General features: G+C 40.9%; 1 protein-coding gene and 2 pseudogenes across 3 annotated transcripts in view; 2 read left to right on the plus strand and 1 right to left on the minus strand.

The window, feature by feature from the left end:
- The window catches only part of RGS7 (regulator of G protein signaling 7), a 509,940-nt gene extending 506,185 nt beyond the window's left edge, over nt 1-3,755 (plus strand). For all 3 annotated transcript variants that reach the window (XM_045983123.1, XM_045983124.1, XM_045983125.1), the window contains one exon: nt 3,060-3,755. Coding sequence is in view for 1 of the 3 variants with exons in the window: in XM_045983124.1 (XP_045839080.1) it covers nt 3,060-3,110 (51 nt within the window). In the remaining 2 variants the exon portion in view is untranslated. The remainder of the gene's footprint in view (nt 1-3,059) is intronic.
- Nucleotides 3,756-13,157: 9,402 nt separating this feature from the next.
- Nucleotides 13,158-14,127, plus strand: LOC123927635 (annotated as a pseudogene).
- Nucleotides 14,128-17,633: 3,506 nt separating this feature from the next.
- On the minus strand, nt 17,634-17,733 carry LOC123928569 (annotated as a pseudogene).
- Nucleotides 17,734-20,369: the final 2,636 nt, after the last annotated feature.

The raw sequence follows: 20,369 nt of genomic DNA on the forward strand, positions 1-20,369 counted from the left end.
CCAAGCAAGTGTGGCTTCTCTCTTTATGGATCCGTGTCTTCCAGAACGGAAGAGGGAGACTGGCCTCCATCTCCCTAGTGCCCAGGCTCTCAGCCTGGAGCTACGAGCCTGGCTTTCATGTCCATTTCTACCAACTCACCGTTCTTACTGTCCACTTCTGTCACCACTTTAAGAGCCAGAAAGGTTAAAAAAAAAATCAGGTAAAATTTTTAACTATTGGTAGTCACCTCAGAAGAGCTAAGAGCAAACACGAAGGAGGCTCGTTCTGACCTTTTGGCGGGGAGAGGCGGCGGACATTTTCCTCACCGTAACAGCACCTCTGGAGCACTTGAGAGGCGAGGGGTCACTGAGGTGTCACTGAGGGACTGGAAAACTCTGCTCGTTTATGATTTCATGTGAGGACTATATTGTAGATTCGGTAGGTGCCCTCTGTATTCACTTAGACACCAGCAAAATCTGAGCTGTATTTTTGGCCTGAAGCGGATTATGTGCTTGTTGTTTTTTTGGCTTTTTGCCCGTTAACTGTTACAAAATCTCATAGGATCCTGAACTTTTGTTTTGAGTTCCTGTCTTCGTCTTTCTCTATGGATTGCTGTCTCCAGTGTAACCCTTTTTCTTTAGAATCTGACAAGAAAGGGTATAAATGACACAACACATGTATCGGGATTTGGTTAAAAATAAATATTATTTGTACTGTTAGTTGTACCCAAATTTGCCTCAGTACATATAACAAATATCCTTATTACGTATTTGGTAAGACCATATCACACCAAGTGTCTCATCATGTGACTGTTTCCCATTTCTGTTTATCTGTTTTCCTGTTATCACCAATCCCCAGGTTGACTGTAAGCCTGTGTTCTTCTGCTGTTTTCTATGAATGAGGATTCTGTGAACAGCCTGTCAAGCTAACCTTGTCCCTCACCTCCTTTTTACTGAAACTCCTACCAGGCCAAGTACTCATAGCTTCAAGGATGTTTCCAAAGTCTGTAGAAAGAGAGCCATATTAATATATTTGTTAAATTTCAAAGATGACAGTAATTTTCACAGTCCAAATAAAAAATGATTATATAGAGAGTTCCAAATGATTTTCTATTCCAATCTGACTATTTCATTCTTCCCAGTAGTTTTTAACAAATCACACGAATCTGTAGTTTTAAAAGTAACAATTTACATTAGCATCTTTCCCTCCTCTGCCATATAAGCATTCACTCTTATGCCTCAAGCAATATGGCATTTTCTCCATCCCACATACGGCATTAGAAACAGCCCTTTTTAAAAATACATTGTTCAGCCTCAGAATATATATAAACTCATGCACACACATACTAATAGCACAGGAAAGGAATACAGTAGTAAATGTCGGCGATCGTGTGCTCTTCAAGTACAGAAAGGTAGCTTTTAGATTCCAACATTATTTAAGCAATCTATGGCCCAGGTTTGGGATGGAAAAGCAGTATAATTTTAGATTCCAATTCATTAGCAACTTTATGCCCTTTTAGAGTCAGAATAGACTTTGGGTGTCAGTGTCCTAATGAGAAAGCATTTAACAATAAAAACAGTAATGTAATTATATAACGAGAGCCAACAAACTTAGTACATACAATGTCCCAGGCACAGTTCTAAGCAATTTAGTTTCCTTATTCTTCAGAAAAAGCTCTTAAGTAGGTTCTGTGATTATCGCCATGCTATGGATGCGCAAACAGGCACAGAAGGGGCGGCAAGAAGGAGCAAACATACCTCGTTCCTAAGGCCCACAGACAATGGAAAGTCCGGTGTCTTGTAACAAACTGCTTTTTCTTTTCTTTTTTTCCTTCCCAGAAGTGACTAAAGCATAGCCAGTGGGAAGGCATCTTCTACTCTTAGTTGTTAGATGCTAGGTTTTGAACTCTCTTCCCCAATTAAAAGAAATGGTGCTTGATTTTCCATTGCTGTGCTCATGTCAGCCACAAGGTCCTTGTCAGCCACTGTAAAGTGTGTCAAGAGAGCTTGATTTTGAAATTATTGATCATTTCTTAAACATATGCTCTTTTCCCAAAATAAGACCATGAGTGATAATTTCTCTCCCCACACCTCACTGCCTTTTATCAAACTCTGACCCATATTAGGTAGCAAATCAAGACTATTGTTATGAGTAATTCCTTACTAACGTATATTTCTCAAAAAATCTTTTGACTTTACCTTTTTATTTTATACTCTGAAAAAGACAAATTCCATTCAAGTAAGTGGCCCATCTTATTTTTATTACTAGAACATATGAGAGATGAAACAGAAACACAGGTCGACAATCTGCAGCTCTGATCAGAAATGTAAAACTTTCTCTCTCTAGGGTACGGGTATTAACAGGGACAGTGTGGGCTTTCAAGATTTCAGGAAAGTGAGTTATGAACTCTAGGTATTAACACAATATATGGAATCAGAATATATGGGATGTTTATGGGGTTGGGGTTGAGGTTGGAGGAAACAAGGTGGAGAAAGACAGGGAGGTGTCTGGTTTGAAGTAGGGAGCTATCTGTAGATGTCCAGTTGGCATCTTTTTCTCCATTACCATATAGGACGGGGGACAGGCTCCGTGTTGAGTTTCTACCAATTACACCTTTAAAAATGAATTTTAATTAAATCATATCCTCTGCATATGTAGATATTTAAAAACGTGACACCAATTCCAGCAATTGAACGAGAATGCATTCACATTGCTACCTTTCAGAGCAGTTTACTAAGGTTTGTTTTAACATGTTTATAACCAGTTGCAAATCTAGGTGTTGCATCATTGCTAAGCCTTGATGAAACGTTTATGGACATGTTTATTATTTGCTAATCTGTGCTGTGAACCCATCAGTCTGTTTGCAGTGGGGAGGAAGTGGGTCGAGGGGTGGGGGGTGGAAGGAGGGGCAGGTCATTTTGTTTGATGTGTTGGTGGAGGGAGGAAATTTGAGCTAAGATGTACCCAAAGGGTTTTGTTTTGACCCGTGCACAAAAATCAGCTGCTTTAAATAAATGCTACTCATAGGTTTTCAGTGATCATACTGTTTCTTTTTCCTGTGTTCTATATTTTTTCTCAGGGGAAATCTCTCACGTCAAAGAGGTTAACAAGCCTCGTTCAGTCTTACTAAAAGGATCACCTTGTAGCATGGAAGAGACTGGAGTCACTGCATACACTTTGTAGCTCTTTGTTATTACCTGGAGCCGAGGACATTAGACCAAGATGTTGCATGAGCAAAGGACCTGAATTGTTCTCTCTTTGTGTACATTAAGGCATTGCCATCCCACGCGACTCTGCCATCTCGATGCCTCCATTTCAGAATGTTGTCTGCTTACCTTCTCCTTGTACTCCGCTGGATCTGTGTCTTTTCCTTTTTAACAAGTTCAAGTGAAGTAAACCTTTTTCCCCCCTTTCTCTTTCTCTTAAAGCTTCTGCTAGACTCACAGTTCACTGAAAATTCACTCGGTCAAAAACTGGAAGAATTGTAAAAGAAAAAACATATGTCAATAAGTATACATACGGCTTCACATTTATTAAACAATAAATTAGCAAAGAAAGTTTCATTTCACCAATGTGTTCACAGTCAGAAACAAGCTCCTGTCTTTGTCTGTCGTCTGTACATTCTCGGTTAATGTTTCTTGCATTTATTTTTATACCATATTTAAATAAGAAACACCTTTTACTCCAAATGTATTAAAGTTGATCCCCTCTCTGTAAATTTGTGTATGTTTATATTGTTGTTTTATCTTTCATTAAAAGATGCAGAATCTCGTTGTTTTGTAACTTTTGACTTGTGCGTGCTGACAAAAAACAAAACAAAACAAAACAAAAAGCCGCTAAGGAAGCATCCACAGATGTCCACTTGGACTTTTGAGCTGTCACTGGTGTGTGTATTTCAGGCTCCAAAGCAAGCTTAGACGGCACAGGAGTCGGGAGCTGACGGAGAGTGTTTCATCTGGGGACTAACCCTGGACCAGGCCGAGGCTTTCTCTCCTGTTCAAGAGCAACACAGATGGGCCTTCCACGTTTTCAGAGCTGTTTCCCAGGCCTTTCAGCTCATTATGAATATGCATCTCTAGGTTTTGCTAATGGATATTTCTATGAGAATTAGGTGTGAGTGTGACTTCCCCACTCGGGAACTGGTATTCTTCTTTAAAGTGTAATTCTAACACTTTAAATTTAAATTCTAACACTTTGGAATTTAAAGTGTAATTCTTTAAAGTGTAATTCTAACGTGCCCTAAGTCAGTGACTTCTTAACACTTTGCTGGTCACTGATTCTTTTGCGAACACAACGGTAATTAGTGACCTTCAGTAAGAACCTGCCACAGTAGTACGGGCCGTTCCTGCCTACGAAATCCTCACATTCCGTCCTCACAGGAGTCCTGTAAGATTATTTCTGCAGTTTTGAGAATATTAAAGCAGAGAGAGGTTCAGTCACCTATTCAAAGTCACAAAGCCATGTAGTGAGCTGGTGGACAGCTTCAGGCAGTCCTACCGCAGACCCCACTCTCCTGCACCAGTCCACCATACCACACAACTTCTTGTGATAAACTTTAATCGAAAATCCATATACCTTCTCACAGAGGAAACTTCTCCAGTGAATCTTGGGGCGCTCACAGAATATCCTCGGAAACTCATCCATGGACCACAGATGAGAAACTTGACTCCCTTTAAGAGTTGGGTCAGAGGCACCAAAGGTCACGCTGTGGGGAGATGGGCTTGACTTGTTTACTTTTGCATCCACACAGGCACTCAGACCCTGGATACTTAAAAAAGAGAAAAGTAGTTACTGTAATTAAATGTAATTATGAATTACTATTGGTAAATTTAAATTCTGGAGAAAAAAAAATACCAACCTCAGTGAGAAATTAGTTGTGAGTCTGTGAGCCAGTGTATAGAACTGTCATAAAATGGGAGAGACGTGAGAGGAGAAATTTATATATGGACAGTAATCAGAACGCTGTAATTACTTTGAGATTTAAAAAAGATTTAATTATATGCCCTATGACTTTTGAAAAGGAATATGTAAATAAATCTAGACATATAGATGTTCTCCCTTGGAAACACTTAACTCAGGACAGCCTTGCGCAGGTTCACTGATACGTAATGAAACATCATTGGAAAGCGAACAATGACCCACTAGAAGAATATGATGAGTAGACAATGAACCCCGCACAAACAGGACTGGCTATTTTGAAGGCTCTCTCTTACAAATTGTCATTCCTTAAGCAAAAACTTCTAAATCACAAATTTATACAGAGATAAAAAATCTAAGAATAGCAAGAGGACAGAAAAGAGAAAGACCCAGGCAAGTATCCCCAAGTCAGGAGCCCCAGTAAACATGTGAGTCAGTTTGAGTTCAAGGGCATAAAACCTTTAAATAGCCTAATGACTCCATTTAACATAGTTTAGACGAGGCTCAGGATACAAAACTGCGTATCTTAGAAACATATAGAAGAATGTTGGAGTCCGTGCAGTTCACTCAAATAAGCACGTGGCAACCGTCTCCCACCCCATTCTGGAACAATTTGATCCATAAGGCACAGGAGAAAAAGCTCTCAAGTTTCTGATGAATAAAATGGTTTTTTAAGGAGCCTTTTTCTACCTTACCGCAATTTAAAAAGCTACCCACTGAAAAGGTGACCCGGAGTTTCCACACTCAATTGCAAAACTACTTAATTCATCCTCTAAATTGCATCGGCCCGATTCTTCCCTTTGCAGCGTCCACAGCGTTTTCTGTGGGTTGACAGTGGATTTCCTGCTTGAGCAAGACTGACGAAGTACGGTGGGCGACTCCACCCGTCAGGCGCCAGGACGATACATGAAGGGGAAAAGGGCGCCCTTTTCTTGACGACAAGTGTGTGAACAGAGGTCGCTACTCAGGACTTGCACGTGGGTCCCCCTCATTCTGCTGGCTGAGTGCTCACTTCTCTTTATAGCCGGATGATGGTTTGTGAATGATTTTTGTCTATGTGGGAAGCAAGTCTTGGCTACTAGCCTAATTTTAGTCCAGGTCCATGCCCTGACTGTCTCCACACATAGGGTTTGTGTGTTCTTAATTACAAACCTGAAAGAGCACACGGAAGCAGCCGGTGACTTCACTGTTGCTCATTACGTCCCTTCGCATATTCTAACACGCTCTAAAACTTCAACAGGAGGTAACCTGTCCATCTTCTAAGCCATCTTAAGAAAATAGACAGGAATTTCGTGAATGTAAAGGATGCAGAGAGATCTAAGTCTGGTCTCACACAAACGCATCCTATATATTGTTGTGTGCAACCATTTTTTGTCTCTTTTTATCTAGAATTTTGAACTCTAAATTCACCTTTAGAAAAATGCCAAATGATATCTCAAACATAAGACATCATTATTTATCAGTTTAAGACAGAAACTGTTGTGTATGTCCTTGAATACCTGAAGTTGTTTTTTTTTTTTTCATTTTATTTTTCTTTCTTTTCAGTGTTCCAGCATTCATTGTTTATGCACCACACCCAGTACTCCCTGCAACACCGTGCCCTACAGCCGAAATGTAATGCGTTTGCAACTTCATCATTACAAAGCTCATCAGTTGCTGGGTAGACACGAGTGCTTCTTGATTAATAAACTGATTCATAAATCTTGATGTCTTTATTAAGTTATGAGACTTCAATCATTTCAACGTGTTTGAAAATCAAATAAACTGGAGTGTATATATTATCTTTTTAAAGGTTAGTAACATCCAACTCCAGTACTGGTTGGAAGGATGAAGACAATGCGTCTAAATTACCAAATGCAGAATTAGGTACATGATAAGAAGTCAAAAAATAATATCTACCTTAATCTCCTCCATTTTCCTCCAAAAGGTCATTTTTCTAAAAAATAAGACACGTTCAAATACCACTCTTACCTTGACTGGAATCATTTGGTTTGAAGTTCAGAAGGCCAAAGCCAAGTGGTGACTCGGGAGACCGGAGACCAGGGCAAAGGCCTGGAGAGAAGTCGAGTGTGATGGCGGGTTTGTCACCAACCCTGTGGAGTCAATAAAGCATTGGTACCAAAACAGTGACCAGAAAGTGAAACTTGGCTAAGTCAAGGAGGCTGCACCCTGAACAAATGAATTCTGCAAACTGCGTCTCCGGAAAAAAGGAATCGGACCTGTTAGAGAACAGCTGGTGCTCACCTGAGTGTGTGCTGGAAACCTGTAGGAACAAAGCCAACGTGAGTTAGAGCCGGGGGAGGGCAGATGGTAGCGATAAGGTAGCGGGGGTGAAACCTCCCTCTTGCTCAATACAGGATGACCTTTGGCCCCTAAGTATGAGGAGAGGATCTTCTCCTTCCCCAGACACCAGATTTCCAGTGTCTCATGAGCTAAACAGGAAGTGGGTATTAAGTCTGAGCAAACTGAATGCTTTGTCGTGGGAGGTCTTAAAGACTCTGGGACCTCTTGGTTCCATGACACAAGGCTGGGGTGAGCTCTCTGCTGGTCCCGGCCAAGTTTATGACAACGGACCGTCTGGCAGGTGAGACTGATACACAGCCTGTAGGAAGCTCGGTTCACAAGACGGAAGGTGGACCTAGAAGAGACTTGAATTGACTCTGTGGGGCGACACAGCAAAGGTACCCAAGTCCGTTCCACGCAGGGGTTCCTATTCTAGTTGTAGGCGCTGGCAGTTCTGGGGGTGCAGACCTAACGGAGCCGACCACCTGACGGTTCCTACTCCAACGTGCCGTGCTCAGTTTCCATCCCCTTGCCATAATCTCTTCCTGCCTTTGGCCTTCCCAAACTTCTTCAAGTGTTCAGGCATAAAAGCCCACTTTCTGCCTCTTTTTCATAGTAAACCTTAGTGGCCCTAGCGTAAGATTAACTGGGAAGGGTCTCGGCTTCCTCTTGGCTAAGATCTAATATTTATGAAGGTAAACACATTCTAAAACCTCCACTCAGCCCAAATGGAAATGATTTTTACATGTTCAAAATCAACAACACAGTTGCTAGTGAAAGTGAGAAAGGAAACAGTTCCCTACCAGATGATAGCCAAAGGGAACATCGGGAATGTCAGAGACGCAAGTCACTCAGCACTGGAGAGCTGGGCACAGACCCAAGCAGAGAGTACAGGGAGAGTGGCCAGAACCTCTCACACCCACGGCTACAGACCCACACTCTGCCATGAACAGAGACTCGGAAAGCTTTGCACATTTCCCAAGGTTACGAGAGAACTAAGCCGTTTCCAACGGCCGTGCTGTCCAGTCTCTTCCTGCACATGTGAAGGGTAGTGCCCCGTCACCAGCACATGCAGGGCAGGAGACGGGTCACGCACGCAGGAGCACTCCCTGAGCGTAAGAGCACCCTGGCCCGGAGCTATGAGACAGACGATGATTTTCTATGAAAGCAAATGCGGGAGAAATGTGTGGAATGTGAGCTTGCAAACTACACTCAAAAAAATGCTTAGAAGGATAAGTGTTGTGAATGACACAGCAAATTGGGAGAATTTACACCAAAGGAGATAGACAAGATCAATCTGAAGATTGTCTCAAAAAGTAGTTTTAAATGTTTAAAGCAATAAAATATGTAAACATGAGAAAAGAGGAGGCATGATTATTTTTATAAATACACGCCAGAAGTTTCATAGTGACACTTTATAATATTAACAGAGAATAGAAAAAAAATTACTGCAAAATTTGCCAGAAAGCAAAGTAACTGAACTCTGGTTGACATTACATTTATTTCTGGAAATGTGGAATGTCAGAAGTCAGCAGAGTGAAACTGATTTTCAAATTCTATATTCAACTTGACTTCTGAGGAAGACGGTGGAGTAGAAGGACCCTGCGCTCACCTCGTTCCATGAATACAACAAGGTAAAACTCATTGTACACAACTGAGAAAATGACCGGAACACTAGCAGAACAGACTCTCTACAGCTAAATGTAGAGAAGAAGCCACATGGAAGAGAGCAGGGAGGGTGGAGATGTGGCGAGGAGATAAATGAACCTGCAGGACTTTTCCGGGGGAGGAGAAATGCCATTGGAGCGCACAAGGCAAAGAAACAGACCCTCACGCCAGCCCGTCCAGGCATGGAGGATCCCCACTGAAAACCAGAGGGGCTTAATTTCATGAGTTCTTACAACTGCCTTTAGGCTTTAACTAAGGCTTTAACCCCTTGAACTTTAAAAATAAACAGGCTCGAGAACGGGAGAGCCAGAAGGGGGAAAGAACCCCGAGTCCCTGCACTTCAAGCGACAGCGCACCCAGCATCCCCAACGGGAGAGCTCAGAGGCAGCAGTCTGAAAACACGGCCGGAGGCAATGGGAGGTGTTTCCTTACTGAGCTCAGAGCCGGTGATAGAGGGCCAAGGAGCTTTGGGAGCCCTCCGCAGGAACGGAAGAGCTGGGGGTGCCCTTCCTTTCCCCAGCCCCCAGCCTAAACACAGGAACACCTGTGGGAAGCAACAAAGTGTCCACACTCACGAGCTAACTCGCTGACACGGCTGCGCCACCCTCCCGTCCTCCGGAAGACATGCCCCTTCCTGCCGGGCCTCAGCTCCGGGTCCCCTCCCCGGCAGACCTGCCACACTTCGCTAACACCAGCCACCCCGCTCCCACCGCCTCCTTCAGGCCTGCCTGCAACACGCGCTGGACCGGAGCCCGTTCAAACCAGTGCCACAAGCCCGGCCATGTGCACGCAGCCCCCGCAGGGACCAGGACCACTCCAAAGTGACTCATGGCCCGGGAAGAGGGGAAGATAAACACACAAACCACTCCAACTCCGGCTGAAGCAGTGGGCTGGGGACACACAGATGATCCGAGTACGGGCCGACCGAACGAAGAAAGCTTCTCAGGGGAAAACACAAGGGAGGGTGCCCCGCCGTTCGGTGCTACTCCATCTCCGGCAGAAACCTGGGCTGACTCAGGCCCAAGAAGGCCCCAGACTGGCTCACTACAACACCGGGACCAAACCCTGCCCACAGCAGGCAAAGGAGCCATTGCGGATCACGGGACTAAAGGCAACAGCAGCTCAGCCGCAGTAGCGGGGCCCATGCAGCACACAGGAGACAGTCCCGGGGTGCCGGGTTCTGGTGAACGAGGAATACTGTGCTGAAGGGCACCATAAGACCCTTCCTTCTAAAGCTGCTACTTTCAAGAGCAGATATAATACTTTCCCAACACATAGAAACAGACAGAGTCAGATAAAATGAGGAGACAGAGGAATATATTCCAAATGAAGGAACAGAACAAAATCACAGCAATCTCCATCACCAAATGGAGATAAGTAATATGCCTGATAGAGAATTTAAAGTAATGATCATAAATATACTTACTGGATTTGAGAAAAGAGTTCAGGGCATCAGTAAGACCCTTAACAAAGAAAGAAGACATTAAAAAAAAAAGAAAGAAAGATGAAGAACTCAATAAATGAAATTAAAAAAATATACTAGATGGAATAAAAAATAGACCAGAGGAAACAGAAAAACTGGACCAATGACCTAGAGGACAAAATAATGGAAAACAAACAAACTGAAGGGAGAGAGGAAAAAATAGAATAAAAAATGTAATAGTCTTAGGGAACTTAGCAACAGCCCAAAGTATAATCATGTTCATGTTATAAGGATCCCAGAAGAAGAGACAGAAAAGGGGGCAGAAAATTTATTTGAAGAAATAATAGTTTAAAACTTTCTAAATCTAGGAAAGAAAACAGAAGTCCATATCCATGAGACAAAGAGATCCCCCAACAAAATCAAATCAAGAGGGTCCACACCAGACCCATAGCAACTGAAATGGCAAAAATAGTGATAAAGAGAATTATAAAGCAGCATGAGAAAACAAAACAGTTACATACAAGGTAAACTCCATAAGGCTATAAACTGAATTTTTTTTTTTTTTTTAGATTTTATTTATTTATTTGACACAGAGAGAGAGCGCGCACAAGTAGGCAGAATGGCAGGCAGAGGGAGAGGGAGAAGTAGGCTCCCTGCTGAGCAGAGAGCCCAATGCAGGGCTTGATCCCAGGACCCCAGGATCATGACCTGAGCTGAAGAGAGATGCTTAACCAACTAAGCCACCCAGGTACCCTGATAGACTGATTTTTACAGAAGAAACTTGAAGGCCAAGAGGGAGTGACATGATATATTCCAAGTGCTAAAAGGAAAAAAAAAAAATGCAGCTAAGAATACTCTTTCCAGGGGCGCCTGGGTGGCTCAGTGGGTTAAAGCCTCTGCCTTTCGCTCAGGTCATGATCCCAGGGTCCTGGGATCGAGCCCCGCATAGGGCTCTCTGCTTGGCAGGGAGCCTGCTTCCTCCTCTCTCTCTCTCTGCCTGCCTCTCTCCCTACTTGTGATCTCTATCTGTCAAATAAATAAATAAAATCTTTAAAAAAAAAAAAAAAGAATACTCTTTCCAGCAAGGTTATCATTCAGAATAGAAGGAGAGATAAAGAGTTTACCAGAGAAAACAGAAGTTAAAGGAGTTCACTATCAATAACCAGCCCTTCAAGAAATGTTAAAGGGGGATTCTTTGAGTGGAAAGACCATAAGCAGGAGTAAGAAAAATAAGAAGTACAAAAACAGTAGAATTAAGTATATCTATAAAAATCAGTCAAGGGATTCACAAAATAAAATGAAGTATGACAATATACCAAACCATGCAGGGGAGAAGAGTAAGGATGGGTTCAAACTTAAGTGACCATCAGCTTAATATAGACTGCTATATGCATAAGATGTTATATACAAACCTAATCGTAATCAAAAATAAAAAACTAGTAGGAGATATGCCAAAAATAAAAAGAACAGAATCCAAGTGTATCAAAAAGGCCAGCAAACCAGGGGGAAAGAGAGCAAGAGAAGAAAGAAACAAAGAAGCACTACAAAGACAGTCCTAAAACAGGTAACAAAATGTCAATAAGTATGTATCAATATGTAATGTATGTGTGTTTACTTTGAAAGTAATAGGACTAAATTCTCTAATCAAAAAGACACAGGGTTACTGAATGAATTAAAAAAGCAGACACATTATATGCATATAAGAGACCCATTGTACACCTAAAGACACTTGCAGGTTGGAAGTAAGGGAGTAGAGAAAATTTATTATGCAAATGGATGTCAGAAGCCAGAGAACCAATACTTATATCGGACAATATAGACTTTAAAACAAAAAATCTAACAAGAAATTAAAAAATAAAAGTATTTATTATAAAGGGTAAAATCTAACAGGAATATCTAACCATTGTAAATATTTATGCACCCAACATGAAAGCACCCAAACACATAGAGCAGTTAATAACAAACATGAATGATGTAATCAGTAATAATACAATAATAGTAGGGGACTTGAACACTCCACTTCATCAATGGACAGATCATCTAAACAGAAAATCAACTAGGTAACAGTGCTTAGAATGACACATTGGACTAGATAGATCTAACAGATATATTCAGAACAATCCACCCTAAACAGCAAAATACATATTCTTTTCAAATGCACATAAAACATCCTCTGGAATAGATCACATATTAGGCCATGAAACCAGCCTCAACAATTTCAAGAAGGTTGAAATCATACCATGGATCTTTTCTAATTGCAATGCTATGAAACTAGGAATCAAACACAAGAAAAAATCTAGAAAGATCACAAATACATGAGGTTAAATAACATTCTACTAAGCAATGAAGGGGTCAACCAAAAATTCAAAGAGGAAATTAAAAAAATATAGGGAGACAGATGAAAATGAAAATACAACAGTCCAAAATCTTTGGGATGCAGCAAAATCTGTTCTGTGAGGGAAGTACATAGTAATACAAGCCTACCTCATGACACAAGAAAAATTTCAAGTAAACAACTTATCCTTACACCTAAAGGAACTAAAAAAGAAGAACAATGCAAAGCCAGCAGAAGGAAAGAAATAATAAAGATTGGAGCAGAGATAAAACAAAATAGAAAGTTAAAAAAAAAATGTAGGGGAGATGAATGAATCTCTAGCTGGTTCTTTGAAAAGATAAAAAAAAAAAAAAAACCTGATAAACCTTTAAGCAGATTCATATTTAAAAAAAAAAAAAAAACCTCAAAATCAGAAGCAAAAAGAGGATAGTCTCTCTGCTCCTCTGCTTTTGACAGACATCCACATATTCTGGTGAGTGCCAGCCATATCCCGGAGACACAGTGCTGAAGTCAGAGGAAATGTATGTGGCCATGTTGAGCATCAAATGACCATGTTTGCCCATACTGGGCCCATAAGGGCTGCTTTCAACTCTGGCAGAGTGGATAATGCTGCCATCAATGACCCTTTCATTGACCTCAACTACATTGTCTACATACTCCACTATGATTCCACCCATGGCAAATTCCACAACACAGAAAAGGCTGAAAATGGGAAACGTCTCTCAATGGAAATCTCATCTCTTTCAAGAGTGAGATCTCGCTGACATCAAATGGGTTGATGCTGGTGCTGAGTACAGTTTAGAGTCCACTGAGGTCTTCAGCACCATGGAGAAGGCTGGGGCTCACTTGAAGTGTGGGGTCAAGAGGGTCATCATCATTATCACCCCTTCTGCTGATACCCCCATGTTTGTGATGGACATGAACCATGAGGTGTATGACAGCTCCCACTAGATTGCCAACAATGCCTCCTGCATCACTAGCTGCTCGAGCCCTCTAGCCAACTTCGTCCATAACAACTTTGGCATCTTGGGGGGACGCATGACCGAAGTCCATGCCATCACTGCCATCCAGTAGACAGTGGATGGTCTCTCTCAGAAACTGCGGTGTGATGGCCAAGGGGCTGCCCAGAACATCAGCCCACCCTTGCTTCTTTTGGTGCTGCCAAGGCTGTAGGCAAGGTCATCCCTGAGCTAAATAGAAGGCTCACTGGCATGACCTTTAGTGTGTCACCCAAGTGTCAGTTGTGGGTCTGACCTGCCACCTGGAGAAAACTGCCAAATACAATATCAAGAACATGGTGAAGCAAACATCAAAGGGCCCCTTCAAAGTATCCTGGGCTACAGTGAGGACCAGTTTGTCTCCTGTGACTTTAACAGTGAGACCTACTCTTCCACCTTTTGATGCTGGAGCTGGCATTGCTCTCAATGACAACTTTGTCAAGCTCACTTCCTGGTATGACAGTGAGTCTGGTTTCAGCACTGAGTGGTGGACATTATGGTCCATATGGCTTCCAAGGAGTAAGAGCCCTGGGCCACCAGCCCCAGCAAGAAGAAGAGAGAAAGGCCCTCAGCTTTTGGGGAGCTCTTGCACCAACTCATCTCCCAACACACTGAGAATCTGCTGACCACAGTTCCCATCCCAGACACTCTGAAGAAGAGTAGGGACTTGGGGGGCCTGCCTTTGTCATGTAGCATCAATAAAGCAAACGATACCCCAAAAAATGAAAGAGGAAAAAACTGACACAACAGAAACACAAAGAATTATAAGAAAATATTAAGAAAAATGATATGCCAACAAATTGAATAACCTAGAAGAAAGGGACAAATTCCTAGAAAGACAGAACCTACCAAAACTGAAGCAGGAAAAATAAAATAAAAAACTTGAACAGACTTATTACCAGCAGTAAAACTGAGTCAGTACCCAAAAACTCCCAACAAACAAAAGTCCAAGGCAAGACGGCTTCATGGGTAAATTCTACCAAACATTTAAGAAGCGTTAATACCTATTCTTCTCAAACTATTCCAAAAAAATAGAAAACAAACTTTCAAATACATTATCTGAGGCTATCATTACCTTGATACCAGAACCAAAGGTACCACAAAAAAAGAAATAGTCCCTTATCTCTGATGAACATAGATGCAAAAATACTCAAGAAAATATTAGCAAACCAAATCTAACATATTTTTTAAAATATTTGCCATGATCAAGTGAGATTTGTTGCTGGGATGCAAAGATACTTCAATATTAACATATCAATCAATGTCATATATCACATCAACAACAAAAAAAAGGATAAAACCATATGATCATTTCATTAGATGCAGAAAAAGCATTTGACAAAAGCATTTGACAAAAGTCATTCATGATAAAATACATTCAACAAAGTAAATTTAGAGGGAGGATATCTCAACATAATAAAAGCCATATATGAAAAACCCACAGTGAACATCATCCTCAATGGGGAAAACCTAAGACTTTTTCCCCTAAGGTCAGGAACAAGAGAAGGAAATTCACTTACCACTTTTCTTTAACACAGCACTAGAATTTCTAGCCACAGAAATCAGACAACAAAAAAGAGATAAAAGGAATCCAAAATGGTAAAGAAGAAGTAAAATTTTCATTATTTGCACATGGCATGATACTCTATATAGAAAACCCAAAAGACTCCAACAAAAAACTACAGAAATTGATAAATAAACTTAATAAGGCTGCAGGATAGAAACCAATATATAGACAGCTGTTACATTTCTATATACTAATAATGAAATAGCAAAAAGATAAAGTAAGAATCCCACTTACAATCCACCAAAAACAAAATACAAAGGAATAAACATAACCAAAGAGGTGAACAACCTGTACTCTGAAAACTGTAAAACACTGATGAAAGATATTGAAGATGAAAGAAACAGAAAGACATCCTATGCTCATGGATCCAAAGAACAAATGTTGTCCAAAATCTCTATATTACCCAAAGCAATCTACACATTTAATGCACTCCCTATCAGAATGCCAGAGTATTTTTCACAGAACTAGAATAAACAATCCTAAATTTTTTATGGAACCACGAAGACCCCAAATAGCTAAAGCAGTCTTGAAAAGGAAGAACAAAACAGGAGGAATCATAGTCCTGGAAGTGAAGTTACATTATAAAACTGTAGTAATCAAAACAGTACGGTACTGGAACAAGAACAGACATATAGATCAACAGAACAGAAAAGAGGCCCAGAAATAAACCCATGATTTTATGGTCAATTAATCTTCCATAAAAGAGGCAAGGATATGCAATGGGAAAAAGAAAATCTCTCAAACAGTGCTGGGAAAATTGGACAGCTACATGCAAAAGAATGAAAATACATCACTTATTTATACCATAAAAAAAAATTCAAAATGGATTAAAGACCTAAATGTGAGACATGAAACCATAAAATCCTCAGAGAGGTCAGGCAGTAATCTCTATGATTTCAACCATAATAATTTTTTTAAGAATATTTTATTTATTTATTTGACAGAGATCACAAGTAGGCAGAGCGGGGGGGGGGGCGGGGAAGCAGATTCCCTGGTGAGCAGAGAGCCCAATGTGGGGCTCGATCCCAGAACCCTGGAATCATGACCTGAGCTGAAGGCAGTGGCTTTAACCCACTGAGCCACCCAGGCGCCCCAACTGACCATAATAACATTTTTAAATACATCTCCTCAAGGAAAGGAAACAAAAGCAACATAAACTATTGGAACTACATCAAAATAAAAAGCTTCTGCACAGCAAAGGATACAATCAGCAAAACTAAAAGGCAACCTACAGAATGAGAAAAGATAGTTGCAAATGAAATACCACATAAAGGGTTAGTGTGAAAAATATATAAAGAACTTATACAACTCAACACCAAAAAATTTTTTTTCCAAGGGGCGCCTGGGTGGCTCAGTGGATTAAAGCCTCTGCCTTCAGCTCGGGTCATGATCCCAGGGTCTTGGGATCGAGCCCTGCATCGGGCTCTCTGCTCAGCGGGGAGCCTGCTTCCCCCCCCCCCCCCACCTGCCTCTCTGCCTACTTGTGATCTCTGTCAAATAAATAAAATCTTAAAATTTTTTTTCAATTAAAAAATGGGCAAAAGACATGAAGACTTTTCTCCAAAGAAGACATTCAGATGGTCAACAGACACATGAAAAGATGTTCAACATTACTTATCATGGAATGCAAATCAAAATCACAACAAGGTATCACCTCACACCTGTCAAAATAGCTAAAATATAAAACACAAGACAACAAGTATTGACAACGATGTGGAGAAAAACAACTTTCATGTACTGTTAGTGGGAATGCAAAGTGATACAACTTCTGTGGAAAACAGTATAGTTTCCTCAAAAGTTAACAGAGCTATCCTATGATCCCATATTTCTACTACTATTTACCCAAGGAATACAAAAACACTAATTGGAAAAGATAATGCACCCCTATGTTTATTGCAGTACTTACAATAGCCAAATTGTGGAAGCAGCCTAAGTGCTCATCAATGGATGAATGGATATAGAATATATGTTATGATAAAGAAGATACATATATATATCTCATATATATACATGTATATATGCACATACACATATACAATGGAATATTATTCAGCCACCAAAAAGAATGAAATGTTGTCATTTTGCAACAACGTGGATGGATCTAGTGAGCGTAAAGCTAAGTGAAATCAGTCAGTCAAAGAAAGGCAAATATCATAAGATTTCACTCATATGTGTAGTTTAAGGAATAAAACAAATGAATGAAGAAGAAAGAGACAAACAGACTCAACCATAGAGAAGATACCAATTGTTTCTATAAGGGAAGTGGGCGGGAGGATGGGTGATAGAGGCGATGGGGAACAAGGAGTACACTTATGATGAATGCGGAGTAATGTATGGAATTGCTGCATCTCTCTATTATACACATGAAACTAACATAACACTGTATGTTAACTACACTGGAATTAAAATGTTAAAATAGACAAGAAAAAAAAAAGAAATCTATATCCAACTAAGAAGCCATTCAAGGGTGTCAATTACCAAAAACTTCAGACAAGTCATATTTTATTAAACTGATAAGAACAGATACTACACTTTATCTTAGCCAAAAGGCCGAGAAGCGATGACAAGTCATATTTTAGACTGTTTGCCTTAATATTTGACAGAGCCAGCAAAGAATGTACTCTATCAAAAGACCAAAAAAAACAAAAAAACAAAAAAACAAGTAATATATGTGGATAGAAGAATGAATGGTTAGCAAATAAATTAGTAAAAAGAAATTAGTATACTAAATGCATATGTTCTATAAACAATAAACACAAAATAATATGTTTAGTTACAAGTTTGGAAGCAAAATTAGAAGATGAAAGTGGGAGAGATTAAGGAAAATAAAATATTTCAATTTTTATTTGTGTAGATGATTGAAGTACAGATTAGCTTTCTATACAGCTAGAGAATGCCCTTTAAATTTTTATTAACTATATTTATACAATATAGAATATAAATATAGAAATGAAAACACAAGGGAAAACAAAGGGAAACAAAGAAAACTAGACCTACAAATTGGAAATAAGAATGGCGAAGGGAAACAAAGACTGTATCAAATAGAAAACACAGAAGATAGCTGTAGAGTAGGAGGATCCTAAGCTTACCTTGTTCTATGAACACAACTAGATAATTATCAAATCATCCTAAATACCCCAGAAATCAACTTGAAGACCGACAGAACAAACTCCACAACTAAAACTGGTAAAGAAGACACATTGAAGATGGTAGGAAGTGCAGAGGTATGGTTAGGGAAGAAACAGATCCAGGTTGCTATGGAGAAGAGGAAGTCATGATTGTGGAGATGGGCAAGAAAGAGGGGAGGGGCACCTGGCTGGCTCAGTGGGTTAAAGCTCTGCCTTCAGCTCAGGTCATGGTCTCAAGGTCCTGGGATCGAGCCCCGAATCAGGCTCTCTGCTCAGCAGGGAGCCTGCCTCCCCTTCTCTCTCTGCCTGCCTCTCTATTTGTGATCTCTATCTTTTTTTTTTTTTAATTTTATTTATTTATTTGACAGAGAGAGATCACAGGTAGATAGAGAGGCAGGCAGAGAGAGAGAGAGGGAAGCAGGCTCCCTGCCGAGCAGAGAGCCCGATGCGGGACTCGATCCCAGGACCTGAGATCATGACCTGAGCCGAAGGCAGCGGCTTAACCCACTGAGCCACCCAGGCGCCCCGTGATTTCTATCTTTAAAAAAAAAAAAAAAAGAAAGAAAGAAAGAAAGAAAGAGGGGAGTACACAGGGGAATGCACAAACAGAATGCTTCCCCATAGCCATTGGCTTGAAAGTGGGGCCTGGATTTGGTGAGTTCTTGCAAACAGGGAGGTTTAAAGCCTAAAGGTTTAAGTGTCAGCAGTCTGGACTCCAGGAGAGTTCTTGGAGAGAGGCAGGCAAAGAACCTGGTGACAGAGTCTGGAAACAGTGATCACAAGAGCACCGGGGGCACACAGGGGAGAACATCTGCTCTTCTCGGAGCATGTCGCAGGAAGTAGCATTCAGGGAGAGACCCTCCCGGGAACCAATAGTCAGCCAGTGGCACTTCACTCCCCCATACCTCATCATAAGCATGGGACCACCTGTGGGAACCAGTACAGCACCAGCATGGGCGGCCTAACTGACTTATTTGGAGCCCCACACTGCTACAGGCAGATGGAACTGCCCTTTCCAATAAAGCTGGTCTCAGTTCTGCCACAGAGGGCCCCTCCCCCGGAAGACCACCAGAAACCCCTCCCCACACTATGTCTCCTGACCAGAGAGTTCTGCAGGATTTCGCTACTAGTAGAAGTAGTATCAGGTCTCATTTAACAAGCAGACCAGAGCACACCTAGTTAAAACTTGCCACACTCTGACCAAGGTCAAAACACTGCCCACTGCAGGCAAGGAGAGACTCTACAGACAACTGGCCTGAAGGCGAGGGCAGCCAAAACACAACAGCAGGGCACATGCAGCATACAGCAGAGACGCTCCCTGAGGCGCCTGGTCCCAGACACTATATGGGCGCTTCTTCTTGAAGCTTCTTCATGAAGCTACTCTCAGGAGCAGGCCACAGAGAAAAAGGCAGAGACTTAGACAAAATGCCAAAACAGAGGAATTCATCCCAAATGAAAGAACAAGATAAGGCCATAGCCAGAGATCTAAGCAAAACAAATATAAGCAACAAGCCTGTTGGAGAATTTAAAGCAACAATCATAATGATACTCTATGGGCTCAAAAACAAAGAATGAAAGACATCAGGGAAACCTTTACTATAGAGATAAAATGAAAGAGTCAGAAATGAAGAATGCAATAACTGAGATTGGAAACAGGCTTGATGCAATAAACTTCAGGCTAGAGAAAGCAGAGGAATGAATTAGGGATATAGAAGACAAAAAAAAAAAACCCAGAAAATAATGAAACCGAACAAAAGAGAAAAATAAGAATTATGGAACATGAAAATAGGGAACTCAGTGACTCCATTAAACATAATCATATTCATTTTATAGGCGAACCAGAAGAAAAAAGGAGAGAAGGGGGGGCAGAAATTTTATTTGAAGAAGTAATAGCTGAAAACTTCCTTAATCTTGGGAAGGAAACAAACATCAAGATACAGAAGACACAAAGAACTCCCATCAAAGTCAAAAAAGCAGGTCAAGACCAAGATATATTGTAATTAAATTTGCAAAATATACTGATAAAGAAAAAAATCTTAAAAGCAGTAAGACAAAAGAAGTCCTTAACTT

Source organism: Meles meles, chromosome 17 (genome assembly GCF_922984935.1).
Source record: "Meles meles chromosome 17, mMelMel3.1 paternal haplotype, whole genome shotgun sequence".
NCBI lineage: Eukaryota > Metazoa > Chordata > Mammalia > Carnivora > Mustelidae > Meles > Meles meles.